Raw genomic sequence first — 18,230 nt, forward strand, 5'->3', positions numbered from 1 at the left:
TGTTTGTTAACACCTGAGTTTGTTTTTGTTTTTAATGATGCGTTCATTACTGATCATAATGACTGCTTGTTTAACTGCGTTTTTTATCGTGCAACCAAACTTGGTGCCCTGGACAAATGTGCAACTGCGTTTTCGCCTCTAATTGGATCAGCGTGCTGTCAGTCAATCTAAGGAACCGTCCCCTGTAGTGGCAGCAGGGTTGTATGCACTGTAAACACTCGATGAGGAAGATCATCTTTCTGTTTGAAGTATGTCTTTATTTACGTCTATTTATCATTATTTACATCGGTTTATCGTATATACATATAATTATCCTGACGATTAACTGTGCTAGTAGAAAAATGACTAAAACGATATAAGTTACGCTGTTCAGAAGTTGTAAAGTTCAGCAGGTGCGTTAGTCTCCTCAGTTTCATTTAAAGATTACAAATTTTTTAATCATGGTAATCATAATATATTATCTAAGGGTTTGTGAATTTATGGAAGTTCTCCACGTTTAAAAACAAAAGTAAAACTGTCTAATAAACCTGCATAACTCACGAATAGGCTACATTAATTATTCTATTGCTCTTCTTTTACGTTATGATATAAAGTAAAAGTATCATAACATTTATGTTATTTTATGACATCGTATACTATCATAAACAGTTTGAGATTTACTGTTTTATTGTTGTCTTTATTCTTTTAGTACAACCCTGTTTTTTCTTTGGTTTTACAGGCATAATGTTGACTTTATGAACCATCCACACTAACATATTCAGCCCACCATGAGTACAGTTGGAGAAAACCAGCTGCAGAGAATAATCAGAGATCTGCATGGTAAAGTCTCTGTCTCTCCCTCACACCCTCAGTGTGATTTATTGCATGTGCTCACATTCATGTGAACTGAGTGTCTCGACACTGTGATTGGACAAGAAATGATAACGCTTATACACCACATCATTTCCCCACATACTCTGTATTCTCATAGGTATTCAGAATCAGCAAGCATGTTATCTGCATGTGCAGTGTTTAGATTATAATCTGTGAAATTTGGTTCATTGGTGTTTATTTATTAATATAATTAATGTTTATCATTACTGTGAGGTGCAATTAATTGTTTAAGGTCTCACCATAATGGAAAGCCTAAAAATATCAAGAAAATGTCAATAATAAGTGGTAACTAATGGAAATCCTAATATGTTACTGAAATTTGGAACTAGTTTTACTTAACTCAAACTTTGAATAACTTTTCAAAGTTATAGCCACTCAGGCCAGCAGGTAAATTAGGCTAATGTCACTTTAAGACCTGACACACTGATCCAATATACTGTTACACATGCGTTTGATACTGTTTAAGTTCACTTTTATCATAACTGACTGTGTTTACGTGAATACTCACCAAGACCGGCATTTTGACATTATATTTGGTGTGTGTTTGACTGTTTAAGCGCAATAATCAGCAAAAAATAACTCAGTTTAGTACTGAGAGGCGGCTTAATGTGTGCGCACTGTGGGTGTGAGCACAAAATCTGCAGGAATGAGTAAAATTATGTGCAATATGCGCAACCCCACGCCGAAGTTCAAGCGCTTAACATCAACAATATTCATCCGGAGCAAATGAAACGAGTGAGTGAGGAGAGGCGGGTTTGAGTGTCACTCGCTCTCGGAGAGATGAGAGAGCGAGAAAGAGCAGCCGGTATCGTCTATCTATTCTGTGGAAAATTAGTGTTGGAAGCGTTTCAGATATTTCAGTATTGAAAAATCTATATTTTTGACAAAAATGTATGTATATTATAAAATTTTCAACCCACCAAGGTGTCTAGTAGGAATGACCGCGTTACACACAACATCTGAAATGCATCCGCATTTGGTGGTGTTAATGTCAAGCCTGGATAACAATAATAATATAACTCTTTATGTAATTTCATATATTTTAATGTAAATTGCACTTCACCTGCAGATGCAGTTTCTGAGTTGAGCAAAGAACATTGTGACACTGGAGAGCCCATCACCGATGACAGTTCCAGTCTTCACAAGTTCTGCTATAAACTGGAGTACCTACTGCAAGTATGGCACAGTTTTTAAAGTTGCTTTACATTTAATGCTTGAGAGATTTCTTTGTTCATCACAATTTTGAAACTAAATTTCAGTTTAGTTTTAGTTAGTTTCATTAATGGTTTTGTTAGTTTTTATTTTGTGAACACATTTCTATTTAGTCTTTATATATTTAGTTTCAGTTTTAGTAATTATAGTTTAGCAGAGTTAACAGAACATTTCCAGTTAAAGACATTTAATTTCAGCAAAGTTTAATGTTTGCAGTTTACAGTTAACTCTTGTGAAAACCTCTCAATAATATAAATTAAATAATTGTTTGAGGATGAACAAAGAACCAGACAAATGCAACTAAAAAGTAAAAATGATATAATAATATTAAAAATGAAATCTTGTTAAACGTGGTGTATAAGAAAAAGAAAAAAGATATGCGTATGATTATTCTTTAAGGTTATTTCTATGATTAATCCTTTCAAACATTATTCTTGTATTGATCCATTTATGCTTTCTGTCCATTGCATCGTTTAAAATCATATAATCATAGTTATACACATATTCAAATGTTCTCTTCAGACCAGACATTTATTATACTTCTACTACAAATATAAGTCTATGTCTGGGCTATTAGACATGCTATTTGTTTTTTCCGTTTTCTGCTCAGTGTGGTATCTTGTCTAATATGTGTGGTATAGGCCTATCTTGTTTAGGCTAGTTTCACATGAGATGGTTATCTTATATGGAGGACCAAACCTGCAGAAATAAAAAATTAATAGATAAATAAATAAATAGATAAATAGATAAATAAATGTGATAAATAGATAAATAAATTTGATAATAGGAAAATAAAGAAAGAAATAAACGACTTGATAAAATAAATATGATTCATTTTTAATCAAATTCATTTTTGTATAATTTTTTTCCCTTAATGTATTATTTTCTGCTTTTATACGTTTTTAAATAAAAAATAAAAAATCGTTTTAACTTTTATTTATTCGTTAATTATTTATTATTTTTATATTTATTCTTACATTTATTGTTTAGATTTATTTATTTATTGATTCATTTATTTTTACATTTCTTTGTCTTGTATGATAATTAGGTGGGTTGGTCTTGCTTACCATTGGTTCATCGTTGATTGAGGCGCTTGCTCGATTACTCTGGCTTTGTAGTGACGTCGGGTGGTGGTGACAGGTGTGTGTACTATGGCGGACGTTTTACAAATAGCTAGAGCAGTGGTTCTCAAACTTTTTACACCAAGTACCACCTCAGAAAATATTTGGCTCTCCAAGTACCACCATAATGACCAATATTAAAATACAGTAGCGTAGTAGGCCTAACTATTCAGCTACAGTTATGCACAGCTCAAAAAACCAGGCAGTTTTATTTATAATAAGAATATTTATTGTTGTCAGCCACTTTAAACATTGTAACAACACAGTTTTAACATCAACACTGCACTGTGTGCTGCTTACATACAGGTAATTTGAAATATACAGGTAATTGAAAACCAACTATCCACTGGGTGTCTGGGTGTCATAAACCCAGCGTCTGACGCCGACGGTTCCACACTCGATGACGACGACGATACTGAGAGGGATAACGACGATGCTGAGAGGGATCACATAAGTAGTTTCAGCTTCGTGTTATTATTTCTGGAAAAATAGTTGACGCTCCAAAATATTTCGGCATAATGCGATTAGGTGAAAATTACTTACAATTCTCCAGCTAATCTGCCACATCCCGTAGCAAACTGGACAACGAATCATTTCTTGCCGCCATTTTTTTATTTTTTTATTTTTGGAAAAATCTCCTCTCTATTAGCTAAGCCTGACGATTCTATTCGTCAGCTCTCAACCGCTCTCAACCAATGATGCACGGAAGCTACACAAGGACCGCCTTCCTCATTTCCATGTTACACAAAGAAATGTAAAAATAAATGAATCAATAAATAAATAAATCTAAAAATAAATACATGTGGAAATAAATAAATCTATAAATAAATGAATGCATAAATACATAAATCTAAACAATAAATGTAAGAATAAATATAAAAATAAATAAATAAATAAATAATTAACGAATAAATAAAAGTTAAAAAGATTGTAAAAAAATGTAAAAATGTATAAAAGCAGAAAATAATACATTAAGGTGAAAAATAATACAAAAATGAATTTGATTAAAAATGAATCATATTTATTTTATCAAGTCGTTTATTTCTTTCTTTCTTTTCCTATTATCACTTTTATTTATCTATTTATCACATTTATTTATCTATTTATTTATTTATTTATCTATTAATTTTTTATTTCTGCAGGTTTGGTCCTCCATAATCTTATACCTGGAATTAAGGTACAGCTGTATTTGCATGAGGTGGAAATACTTATTTGGGCCTTTCTGCTTCTTAGGGCTGGTTCACACAGAAAGCGGGTTTGCTTTGAAAAACGGGGGAAAAGCGCAAGGTCTCGATACGTGTCTTAAAAGTTGAACTTATTTTAACTTGAGTGCCGCGTTTTTAGAGCGTCGTGGTGTCATGCACGTGATGCTGCAGAAGACGCGAGACTCAAGCGCAACGGTCATACATTGAAAAATAAAGTAGCACAGTGGAAAAAAGTATTTAGGAGAGCTTATTAATTACGAAAACGATTATTTATTTCTGCGAATTATTATTTTGTTTCAGTTAGTTTTTCAGTAACTGTTGTTAGTTTCGTTTAGTTTTAGTTTTTCATTAATGTTGAAATTTCTATTTTATTTCAGTTTACGAAAATGTTTTTTGACCAATAGTTTTAGTCTTAGTTTCAGTTTTCGTTTATGGAAATAACCTTGGTTCATCATGAAGTTAAAATTAGGGCCGCATGGAATCTGCACCTACAAAATTCAGCAGAAATTTCCACATCAAAATCCACACAAGTTCTACACATCTCTGTCCCATCTATGTTCATTGATTGGATTTAAATATTATCTACCAATAATATTGGAGGACCTTCAGCTCTGTATTTTTTTTATTTTTTATTTTTTTTATATTTAAATAAGGGTCTGATAATTTCATCCATACTCCTTTTCTCTCTATTACGAGTCAGATGACATAATTAAATTGATTGATTGATTAATTTTATAGCATTTTTAAAAAAAAAATTAGTTAAATTAATAAAAAAATTAATTAATGTTCTTAATTTCAATTCTCAATAATTCTCAATTATATACTGTTATAGAATTTAATGTTTTGAATTATTTATTTATTTTATTTTATTTTATTTTAGTTAAAGTTTTAGTAATTTTCTGATGCGCTTTTGTCATTTTTATTATGTTTTTTGTTTTTTTTATCCTTTCTGCCCCAGTTTTAGTAATTCTAGTTTATTTCAGTTATTGCCATTTTTTAAAAACGTTTTTAATGTAATATGTATATTTTATTTCAGCTTTATTTCAATTACCGAAAACAATTTTAATAGATACGGTTTTAGGTTTAGATAAGAACAACAAAACTGATTTGACAACTGTAATTTGTTATAATAATAATTAAAAAAACAATCCGGCAATAATTTATATCCATTCCACAGATTATTGCCCACAATCAGTCCATGAAGTGTGGAACAAGTTTGCAGATTCTGGTGGAACTAGTTTTAACTTGAGCAAAAGTGGAATGTCATGTAGAATGCCAGTTGATTGTAGATCTTAACATGACGTTCTGTGGTGACCTGAAACGAGATTGGTGATCTCCGCATTCATATTCAACCAAAAGTCGTGTTTAGAGTGATTGCTTTGAGATTAACCTGTTGACCGTTTTGTCCAGTTTGACCAGAAAGAGAGGACCACATTTCTGGGCAGCAGGAAAGACTACTGGGACTATTTCTGTGACTGCTTGGCCAAGATTAAAGGAGCTAATGACGGCATTCGCTTTGTCAAATCAATCCCTGAGGTAATCCACTGCACGAGCTCTGCAGGAAAACACATCTCTTCAGCCAGTGCGTGTTTGGCTCCAGCACATCTTCTCATTTCTCTTTCACAGTTTCATTTCACTGTTTTTCTGACATTTTATATACATTTTTTTTATTTATTTTTTTTATCTACCTCTCTGGAGGGTTTCAAGAAGGAAGCAGTGACACTCGGCCTCAGGTTGGTCATGTGCTCTTAGGCGTTCGACTAGCGGTAGAGGCTCTCGCAAAGATTATTGTTCTGGTCATTTACCAAAGAATTTTACATACTACACATAGACAGGTGATTTTTAGTGCTGTTTGTTAAGGCATGCATAACTATTACTTTGGGTTAGAAAAAAAGCTTAAGTATTAAACTTTGGGACACAACTCATCAACTCGTACCTTAAATCATGCAGCTTGCTGTGGAGAGGTTAGCTATTACTTTTTTAAGGGATCAGACTTCATTTATCAGCCGGTTGGACAACAATTAGGTGGAAAAATCATTGAAGGAGGGACCTGAGCCTTATCTTGGGACCAGAATATTATTACTATTTTGACCAATTTTGGATCTAAGCAGCATTTACCCTGGCTCCAGTATGCAACCACTAGTACACCCTAGAAACCACTTAGCAACATCCTAGCAATCTCCCACAACATATACCGACACTTCAGTTGTATTGCATTCTCGCACTCATTCCTGTACCATTTTTTCAGAGTAGGCTTTAGTGAGATGTGATCATTTTCTTTGTGTACTGTTCCCAACAGAATCATTTTAAGACACTAACCTGTTTTACTCACAGTTTAAAGGAACACTCCACCGTTTTTTGAAATAGGGCTTATTCACCTTCTTTCCCACATTTAGATAGGTGGGCAAATGCATTTTTGTCTCAGTGCATGCATTGTTTTAGTTTGACAGGGTCGGCGTGAGCTTAGCTTAGCATAATGAATGGAATCCTTTGTTGCCAGCTAGCATGTCCTGAATAAAAGTGATATAAAAATAAAAAAAAACCCTACCTAATTACTTCTTGTGGCCTGCGTATTCACAACAAGCACAAATAGCGATGCAGATTAACACTAGGCGATTTCCTAGGCAGATATTGACTTATATATTAAGGACTATATTAGGGGGAAGCACAGGCGAAGCACTGCTACTTGGGCGTGATATCTCTGCGCCCAAGTAGCAGTGCTTCGCCTGTGCTTCCCCCTAATATAGTCCCAAGTCAAAATCTGCATAGGAAATCGCCTAGTGTTAATCTGCATCGCAATTTGTACTTGTTGTGAATACGCAGGCCACAAGAAGTAATTAGGTTTTTTTATTATTTTTTTTATATCACTTTTACTCAGGACATGCTAGCTGGCAACAAAGGATTCCATTCATTATGCTAAGCTAAGCTAGCGCCAACCCTGTCAAACTAAAATAATGCATGCACTGAGACAAAAATGCATTTGCCCACCTATCTAAATGTAGGAAAGAAGGTGAATAAGCCCTATTTCAAAAAACAGTGGAGTGTTCCTTTAAAGTTTAATAGATTATTAGGACATTTTCCTTTTTTTTGTTCCTCCTTTGAAGAACAACTTTCTACTAATACATACAACAATTCCTTTGCCACTGAAATGCAGGTTTATGTGAGTCTTGAATCCAGAAAAAATCCAGAAATCCAGCATCAGCTGTAGTAGTGTAACGTTTCCATCTGGTGTCCTTATGCTCTTTGGTCACCCACTGTAATCCTCCATCTGTTCTCCTGCCCATACTGTACCAGAGACAGACATTGTTTGTGTTTAGAATGGCATATTACCATACTATTCATACAATAATTTCAGTTTGCAGTGTGTGTACTACACACATTTTCTGTATACATGGAATACCCAGAGGTCCTATTACTACATTTGCCAAATTGTGCACAATACAACCAGAGCACACTGCATGGATAGTGTATCCCACTATGCAGTGCACTCAGCTTGACCTTTCATTTCTAGTGTGCCAGACCAGCAATATTGAACATGATTTCTTGACTATTTGACTGCCAAAAGTTTTGTTTTATTTGTTAATGCTAAAAAGGAATAAGAAATGCAAAATAATGAATTTTAATATGTGACCCTGGATCACAAAACCAGTCACAAGTCACACGGGTATATTTGTGGCAATAGCCAACAATACATTGTATGGGTCAAAATTATCGCTTTTTCTTTTATGCCAAAAATCATTAGGATTTTAAGTAAAGATCATGTTCCATGAAGATATTTTGTACATTTCCTACCGTAAATATATAAAACATTTATTTTTGTGAGTGTATGCAGCACAATCGCGAACATAAATGAACAACTTTAAAGGCGATTTTCTCAATGTTTCGTTTTTTTTGCACCCTCAGGTTCCAGATGTTCAAATAGTTGTATCTCGGCCAAATATCGTCCTATCCTAACAAACCATACATCAATGGAAAGCAGTTATTCAGTTGATGTATGAATCTCAATTTCAAAAAAGTGACCCATGTGACTGGTTTTGTGGTCCAGGGTCACATATTATGCATTTTAAAGGTTCCTAATTTTGTTCTGTAGATCACCTACAACTGGGTTACATGCATCAAATGTCAAAAAACACTCATAATTTTCTCATAATATACTGTGCACATCGCCACATTTTTCACATTTTTGAATCGGTCTCTCTAAATCCCTCCTTTCCGTGAGCCTACTCTGCTCTGATTGGCCAGATGGCCCAGTCTGTTGTGATTGGTCTACCGTTTACAGCGCAGGAAGCTGAGCACTAACTTGAATGATTGATGTAACATTTAAGTTTGCTAATCTTTACTCAAAGTAGTAAGAACAACTGACGATCAGCATTAATAGACACAGTTTTAGGGGACTGTTCGTTTTTTATTTAAGGGGCTACCGGAGGAGTTTTGAGATCTATAGTCAAAATAGACTTGACCCTCCCTTTCGCCAGCAATTCATTTTTCTATGACCCTCCAAAATGATTGTGAAAAAGGCATGCTCCTCCCCGATAATGTATTGATTACTTCTGTACAATAGCCATTGTTTTTTTACAACCATGACAACCGTTTCACATATGAAATGTGCATGTAGTAATCTCACCATAAATGTATTTAATTAAATACTACTTTTTTCACAGTCATCTTTTTACTTTAAGTCTGGGTTAAAGCAAGGAAAACTACAATTTACCTCAACAAGGCAACATAATGAACAGCACTCGTCTATGGCAAGCCGGTTTAACTTTTATTAATTTCCAAGATACTAATTCTTGATATCAACAATTCAATTTTTACTAGTTAAAATGATAGTTATTGATATCAGGAATTAGATTTCTACTATAACAGTGGCCATTTTTGATATCAGAAATGACATTTCCACTAGTAACAATGCTAATTCTTGATATCCACAATTTAATTTCAACTAGTAAAAACTATAATTCTTGATATCTGTAATTGTATTTTCACTAGTGAAATGTCATCATAGGCTGCCATTCAAAATCCATTGTTGATATCAAGAATTGATTTCTCACTAGTTGAAATTCCAATTTCACATATCAGAAATACAATTCTTACTAGTAAAAACCTTTATTTTTGATATCAAGAATTAAACTGTCACTAGTTGAAATGTCTATTCTTGAAATCAACAATTGAATTGCTACTAGTAACAATGTTAATTTTGATATCAATAATTCCATTTTCACTAGTGACAATGTTAATTTCTGATATCATGAATGTGATTGTTTCTATAAGAAAGCCATTTTAGATATCTGAAATAATATTGATATCAGAAATACATTTTCAGATATCAAAAATGAAAAATTTGACTAGTAGCAATTCAATTGTTGATATCAAGAATAGACATTTCAACTAGAGACAATTGAATTATTGATATCAGTAATTCGCATTTTTACTAGTAACAATGTAATTTGATATCAAAAATTATATTTCTACTAGTAAGAAATCATTTCTTGATATCAACAATTGATTTTGAATGGCAGCCTATGGTGAAATTTCACTAGTGAAAATATAATTACAGATATCAACAATTAAATTGTTGATATCAACAATGTAATTCTTGATATCAACAATTCATATCCTGGAAATGAATACAAGTTAAAACGGCTTGCCATATTGAATAATACATTGTTTAAATTGTTTAAAAGTGAATACGTCTATTAAAGAGTGTATATATGTACAAAGAGAATCACAATGCTGACAACACTTTTTTTTTTTTTTTTTTTAATAAAAGTTGCTGATAACTTCTGGATTTGAAATTAAAATAGTGAGTATGTTTTTGTGGTCCAGCCGTGGATCAGTTACGCACTGCAAACGCAGCATGTGAAAGCACTATAGCGCGTGCTGCTCCTGCACCGCATACGCACTGCACAGGAGTATGTGTGAAACGGGCGTTAACCTCTGCTTTCTCATCTTACACTCCACTGTTATGGTGGCCATTTCAGTAGATTTACTCACTAACATTGTTGTGGAAACACAATAAGCATGGAAACTAAAATATGGTAGTATCGTACAGTGCTCATTCTATCAGCTGCAGTTCTGGCACCTCAGTCCCAATACTGTAAAACTCGACGTACATTCACACCACATGTTAATGCAGCGGTACAGTTACACTCACAGGGCACTGCACTTATTCACAATCACAGAAGTAAATTTTTTGCTCGTGCTTTAAAGCTTTGCCGGGTAAACATTTCATTGGTGTTCTGTTCTGACATGATGCACTTTTTCTAAACGTATACGCCAGAAGCGCGCGCACTGTCAAACAGCGCCAAACTGGATTTTTGTTGGGTCAGACCTTGCTAGCGATGGGGGGCCGAGACTGAGAGATCTACATGGAGCTACATGGAAAAATATGCACAAAACAAGCCACTTTGAAATTTTGCTGTTTTCATGAATACAAAAGTTGGGTGACCCTCCCCCTAGACTAAAAAAAGTTGGATGACCCTCCCCTCAACAAAGAATAAAAAGACATGACCCTCCCCTATTTTCCTCCGGTGGTCCATTCCATAAATACCAAACGGTCCCTAGGTAATAGTGGCTCACAGCTGATTTGCAGAACTATTTCAGCAAGGCAGTAATAATGTGAGTTATCTGGTTAGCCGTAAACTTACACATTATAAACACAAAACTACGGATTTTGAACACCCAGTAGAAAATACATACATAAAAAATTATTCATACTTACAGATTGTGATTCTGAGGAGCAAGCTGGTCCAAATAAACTGGGTTCTCACCCATCTTTCAAGAGCAAGCGTTTTGCGAATCCTGTGTTGAACTCTGAGATTTGAGAAGCAGTCGTCAGTAAAATTATGTGTTTGAGGTTGAGACAAGTTGTATTATAAAGGGAATATTCAAAAAACATAATAGGGGCACTTTAAAGTGACCCTATTATGTTATTTTAAAGGTTCTTAATTTTGCTTTGGAGGTCTCGTACAACAGGTTTACATGCATCCAAGGTCAAAAAAAAAAATTTATTGTTATATTTTTTATTTTATTTCATTTTCTCATAATATACATTGCACATCACCTCATTTCTCAGACAGTCTGAAATCTTCGTTTGAAGACTCTAAACTCTAAACCCCTCCTTTCCGCAAGCCTACTCTGCTCTGATTGGTCAGATGGCCCAGTCTGTTGTGATTGGTCTACCACTTACAGCGGGTGTCGGAAAAGGAATGCCTATTACCATATTTAAATTTCAACTCTGGATCATCCTTAGCACTTGTATACACAGTGATACGAACAGTAACGATGGCGTTTTTTTCGTATCCTCATCGTTTGGAAGTGCATGCAAAGTGGATTTGCAGCGCTGAAAACAGTATCTTCTCGACATGTAGACAACACACACCAAACTCAACAGTGTTTGAGGGCGGGTCAAAGTAGACGTTGGCAGCGGGCAATGAAGACCTGTGTTGGGGGTAATGCATTACAAGTAACACAAGTTACATAATCATTATTTTTTTCAAGTTACTAGTAAAGTAATACATTACTAATACATTTACAGCAGAATATCAGTTACTTTTTCAAATACGTAATGCAAGTTACTTTGTTTTCCCAATTATTGACTGACACCTCTTCTGTCCCCATGTTGAGAGAAATTGAGAGCAAGTGCAGATGCGTTGTGTGTGCTGTGTAAACATGATGGATATTGTAGTTGTCTCCAACCCTGCTCATTGAGGGCTATCATTTAGTTTTTTAAGCAGACCTTTGAACTAATATTGTTTCTTTTCAAAACTCAAATGTTTGTCAGGTGTTGTTACACTGTAAAAAATATTTTTCTAAGTTAAATAAAAATGTTTTTTAAAGGGGTGGTTGATTATGATTTCACTTTTCTAACTTTAGTTAGTGTGTGATGTTGCTGTTTGAGCATAAACAACATCTGCAAAGTTACAACGCTCGAAGTTCAAAGCAAAGGGAGATATTTGCTTTCAAAGAAATCGCTTTTTAAGGACTACAACAAACGGCTGGTAGAGACTACACAACATTCCTCTCGGGTTAGTGACATCACTAACCCTAGAATTTACATAAACCCCGCCCCCGGGGACACGATTTATAGAATATCAAGACAGAATATGCTAATCAATGACTAGAAGATAACTACACATAAGCTACATAAATTCATCAACTAACCATTCAGAAATGTCCTGTTGCTTCTACATGTTGTCACTTCTTCTCTAGTCTCTCCATCATTGTCTGAATCCGGTTTGAACATAAAAGGCTAAAAGTTTTTGAAATTTTCAGTGCGTGTGTGTGTGTGAGTGCAAGCTCTTGAAGCTCCGCCCCCTGTGCTGGGAGCAGCAGCTCATTTGCATTTAAAGGAACAAACACAAAAACGGTGCGTTTTTGCTCACCCTCAAAAAGTGACGATTTTAACATGCTATATAAAAATATCTGTGGGGTATTTTGAGCTAAAACTTCACATACACACTCTGGGGACATCAAAGACTTATTTTACATCTTGTGAAAAGGGCATTATACCACCCCTTTAAAGAAAATACAATTTCAGTCTTTTTATTTAAAAGTTTCACATTTAGTGCAATGTGATCTTTGTAATCATTTATTATATTTCTGAGTGAAAATTGTTTCTACACCAAATTTGTTTTCGGCGTAACTCTTTTGTGATGTTCACATGTGTGTTGTTATTGTTCTTCAACATGTCTCATTCCATTATCTTAAGGATCTTTTGGTTTTTGAAGCTGTTGTGTTGTGGTCAGGCCAATCTTGTGTAATCTATATATAGTTAACATGAACAGCTTTCATTCTCAGGTCTCTGTGATTTTAAAACATGTATATCTTTTTTATCAAATGCAATGTCTATGTGTTTTTTTGTGTGGTTTTTTTTGTGAATTTAGCTGAAGACGTCTTTGGGGAAAGGACGGGCTTTCATCCGCTACTGTCTGGTGCACCAAAGGCTGGCAGACACTCTTCAGCAATGTCTTATGAACTACAAAATCACATGGTAATGTGTTCACCAATAATTTGACCATCTTAATGGGAACTTCTCTTATTACATGTACAGTAAGATTATGAATCATAGCTCAAAATTCATAGTTTTGCTATCTCAAGTGCAAAGTATCATTTGTATTTTCAGTAGACATCCAGTAAAATGTTTATGAAATGGCATTAACTAAAAATTAACATGAGAAAAAGAAGTAATGAAGATAGAATGTAGCAGTATGACATTCGAGTGTTCAAGTTCAAGTTTATTGTCAATTCTACTATATGTACAGGACATACAGAGGATTGACCCATGGTGTAAAACCCCAACATAACACAGACAAGTATTAAAAATATATATAAATCACAATACAAACATTTAAAAAAACATCAGGCACATGATAATTTAAATATGTTTACATTATAAAGTGCAAACAGAATGCAAAAAATTATATTAATATATATAATTCTATTAATAATTCTTGATAATATCAGTATTATGCCTGAGACTTGTTTTTGAAATAATATGAAATCAAACTTGTAAACAACACTTTGTGTGCAAAGCTTAACCACACTCGACTCTCTAAAGTGTGGTGGAGAATTCACACGAACATAATGTTTATGCATGAAACCAGAAACTAGCTCTACTAACCAACTTTAAAAGGTTTATGCTTCAGCAAATTAGTCTACAATAAATTACATGTAATATTTCTTTTGCGTATAACACAACATGGTCATGTGAAAAAAGAATGTTGATGCATTAGTGCATATATTAATGCATTAATTAAAAAAATCATAGTCATCACCTTTATCACAGTTTTTGCAAAGCTGTTTTTTGCATAACAGAAGTGTTGACGCTTCAACAGTAATTTCTCTTCCTCCACCCACTTTCACTTCACTTTTTAAACTTCTTGTCTTGAAGTAGCATACTTGCATGTAATGTCAGCGATTTTTATTGTAATACTGACAGCACAGGATATGCTTCCCAAAGGCCTGTGTTTGTGTTATAAAAGCAAAATTAAATCCACTGAAATGCAGTGTATAACATTTCTTCAAAACAAGCATTCTGAGAACTTCAGATTTGTTTATGATTGGTCACTGATTTTTGTTTCTCACAGTGAGTGGTATTATGAACGCAGTCCCTTCCTGAAGTCCCATCTGAACATCGATATCATCAACCACTTGTATGAACTCAATGAGGTCCAGTTTGATGTAGCATCCCGAGGTTATGATCTCGACTCTGACTGGCCTACCTTTGCTAGGTAATTCATAAAGTTTCAATCTATGTATATCACAATAGTAATGTACAAGTATTGACTTCAACACATTTAACCAGTTCTATTTTTTGATTTTTCTATTAATTGAACAGTCTGTTTTTAATAGCATCATTACAGTATATGTAAACATTTTATTAAAGAAAATTAGCTTTCACATACAAAAAAATAACAACATATAATCCAAATACTTTTTTTCAGTTCATCTTCTTCATTAGGGATCAGGAAAGTAGTACACAAAAGGGCATTGCCTACAATGACTTTGTAACTTTATCTAAGCTCTACATAAATGTGTACTTTTTTAGCCTATGTATTTCAAATGAGCAATACAAATTGCATGCTTATTATGTTTTTTTTTTACACATACAGAAAGACTTTGGGATCAGCTCTCTCATCTGGCCATGTGTGGAAACCACCCAGTCGCTGCTCTAGTGTTAACAGTCTGGTCAGCAGTTACTCACAGGTTGGCTAACACATTAGAAACAGCATTAAAATGATCAGTTCTGTTCATATCCTCACAATCTTTGGATACATGTTGTCAGATGTATTCATTAATTTATTCATTTCATGTTGGGGAGCTGTTCTTTTAAAAGTAATGTGCTGTAATATTAAGTTGCCCCATATATATACGAAAAACGAAAAACAAAACTTTTGTTTATTAGTTAATGAGCAAAATATTTGTCATTGTTCATTGTTAGTTCATGTTGGCTCAGGTCTGTTAAATAATATTTACGGATAGAAGTTTTGATTTTAATAATGTAATAGTACATTTTGAAATTAACATCAACTAAGATAAGCCTACCAAATGCTTTAAATATATTTTTAATTGATGTTATGTTAACTGATGTTTTAACAAATGGAACTTTATTGTACATTTAAAAAAAAAAATTATTTCAGTTTTGTCATTTTTGTAACTTAATTTTTTTAAGTTTTTCTACTAATATTTATATTTTATTTTATTTCAGCTTTATTTTTAAAATGTTATACTTTATTATTTTATTTTTTTATTATTATTTTTTTTTTTTTTACAATTTGTAAGTTTTAGTTAACAATAATAACATTGCATATGTAGTCACATCATAGGCATACATGACTACAATATGGAAAAGGGAGAGGTTTTCAAGTGTGTCTCTCAGTAATTCAATAAAAAAAAATTAAAAGAGAGCTGGTACTTACTCTAAAAAGTACCTTTGCTATAATGCAATCAGCGCTCAGTTCTTCAAGAACGTAATCTTTTTATGTAAAACACATTACATGAATCATGCCACGATGAACGCTGTTCATTTTAAATTTTATGTGTCTATTTTTAATTTTGGATTCAATACCACAATACCAGTAATTTAGTGTCTTTCATTATCAACAATGGACTAGTTTGAGTGGTTGCACTTTATTTTTCACTGTTGTCGTTAGTCACTGTTGAAATTTTCCCTCATGCAGCAAGCTCAGGAGTTTCTTCCAGGCCAAGAATTTGGCTCCAATCTGCTAGGTGAGTTGGGCGAGCTGTCTTGTAGCCCTTCTGAGGACCTGCGCATTGATCTTGACCAATCAGAGTTGAAACAACAAGAGCTCCAGGAGAAGGTCCATCAGCTCACCAGTGAGGCAGCTGATCTGAAAGCCGTGCTCAGTGACCTACAGGAACAACTCTTGGCTAAAGGACCTAATCAAGAGAAAGAAGGAGAACAGTCCTCAGGGGAGGCTCTCCCCACCACCACACCGGAGCTGGAGTCTCTACAGACATCAGAACGCAAGCTAGAAGCTAAGCTGAGTATTGCGGAGAACAGGAACATGGAGTTGCTGTCAAAGCTTGACGGAGCTCTGAACGAAAAAGGACAGCAGGCCGCCAACTACTGCGACTCAGCCTGGAAGATCCAAGAGCTCCTGACCAAGCTAAAGGAGGCTGAAGAAGAGAGGATTGAGTCTAAACGAGAGAGCGAAGACCGGGCTAGACTAGCTGAGCGACTTGCCCAGGATCTGACGCTTCAGAAAGAGAAGGTAAAGGAGATGGAAGGCAAACTGGACACATGTAGCGTCTCCGCCGACAAAGAACGAACAACTGCAAAGCAACAGGCTGATGAGCTGCAGGTGACCATTAACCGCCTTCAGGGAGCACTATCTCTGAAGGAGCGGGAAACTGGGAACCTCCAGACACAGCTTCAGGACGTGCAAAGGGCATTGGAGGCCCAGGAGAGTCAACTGGAGGAGCACAAGAAAAGGATGCAAGATGAGTTGCAACATAAAAGTGTGCTTGAAGACAAACTAAATACAAAGATGAATGAGTTATCCACCAGTACCCAGAAGATTCGGCAACTGGAGAATCACAACCAGCGGTTGACTGCAGAGAGTCAGAGCTTTCAAGGGCAAGCCAAGAAACTGGAAGATTACAAGACCCAGTGCACAAGTTTAATGGAGATCAATGCCAAGCTGATCCAGACTGTGAAAAGAAACGAGGACAGCAGCAAAGAGCTGGCACAAACCAAGACCGCTCTAGAGAGAGAACTGATCACTGCACAGGCCTTCGAGAGGCAACTGATAAGCAGACTGGAGTCAGCTGGACTGACTGTAGAGAACCAAAATCTGGAGAAGTGCATACTTAACGGCCAGGCGAACAATGAGGAAACCGAAAATGAACAACTTGGGGAGAAGAGTATATCAAGGCTGGAAGAATTAGATGATAGTGCTGTAGTCCCACAGGAGAACAAGAGAACATCTTCTAGACAACTACTGGAGGCCATTGAATCCTCAAGAACTGAAAATGGAGAATCCACTTCCAGGTTGGCTCTGGCTGAGGCCCAACTTGAACTCAACATGAAGGAGGTTTCCAGACTTCAGGAGGAGGTCATGGAGCTCCGGGCACAGCTATTGGTAAGCTCAGAGGAGAGGATGAAGATCCAGGCTCTGCAGGAAGTGACAGAAGCCTCCAGAGAAGACCTCCGTGCTCAGACGGAGCAACTTAAGTCCCAGGTGGAAGAGCTAAACCGTAGGCATGTGGACGAACTGCTACGCTGCCATGAAAGAGAGGACTCTCTGGTAAAAGAGAGGGATATGGAGGCCAAGGTACGGTCAGAAATCCAAACGAACATTACTGCTATGAGGGAAGAGCTTCACTTGTTGAAAAAGCAGAACAGCACACTTGTACTTGAGAACGAAGAAGCTCGTGAGGCCTTACATAGGGCCAACACTGAGACAGCAGAGCTCGGGGTTCACGTTTGCATGCTGAAGGGCCAGAATGAGGAGGCTCAGTTGCGATGGGAAGAATTTTCTACCAAACTGCAGGAGGTACAGATGGAGGCACAAGAGGAGGTGGAAACTCTAAGTGATTCGATGGAGGCCATGAGTAACGATAATGCAAGACTCCAAGAGCAGCTAAAGCAGACAGAGGGACACCCAGAAGCCATGCAGAAGTTGCAGGAGAGACTTGAACAGGTGGAGGAAGAAGCCAAAAGCCTCCAAGAGATCCGGCAGAGGGAAGTGGACACACTGAGGTCTCAGTTGAGCGATGAGGCTGCGCACCATCAAAGTCAAATACAGGTAACTGAAGTAAACAATGCTTATGGGTTTTGGATTTGTCATATTGA

At 35.5% G+C, this 18,230-nt stretch overlaps 1 protein-coding gene across 2 annotated transcripts in view; it reads left to right on the forward strand.

The window, feature by feature from the left end:
• The first annotated feature begins 96 nt into the window (after positions 1-96).
• fyco1b (FYVE and coiled-coil domain autophagy adaptor 1b) overlaps positions 97-18,230 on the forward strand; it is a 30,722-nt gene continuing 12,588 nt past the window's right edge. Inside the window, exons 1-8 of one of the 2 annotated variants that reach the window (XM_082172955.1) lie at positions 97-248; positions 719-819; positions 1,943-2,049; positions 5,822-5,947; positions 13,297-13,403; positions 14,500-14,643; positions 15,025-15,118; positions 16,093-18,183. In XM_082172955.1, coding sequence (XP_082029081.1) covers positions 768-819; positions 1,943-2,049; positions 5,822-5,947; positions 13,297-13,403; positions 14,500-14,643; positions 15,025-15,118; positions 16,093-18,183 — 2,721 coding nt within the window. In that variant the 5' untranslated portion in view covers positions 97-248; positions 719-767. Of the gene's footprint in view, positions 249-373; positions 393-718; positions 820-1,942; positions 2,050-5,821; positions 5,948-13,296; positions 13,404-14,499; positions 14,644-15,024; positions 15,119-16,092; positions 18,184-18,230 lie in introns of those variants that run through there. The other variant, XM_082172956.1, reaches the window with a different exon arrangement.

Source organism: Leuciscus leuciscus (assembly GCF_965113295.1).
Source record: "Leuciscus leuciscus genome assembly, chromosome: 6".
Lineage (NCBI taxonomy): Eukaryota > Metazoa > Chordata > Actinopteri > Cypriniformes > Leuciscidae > Leuciscus > Leuciscus leuciscus.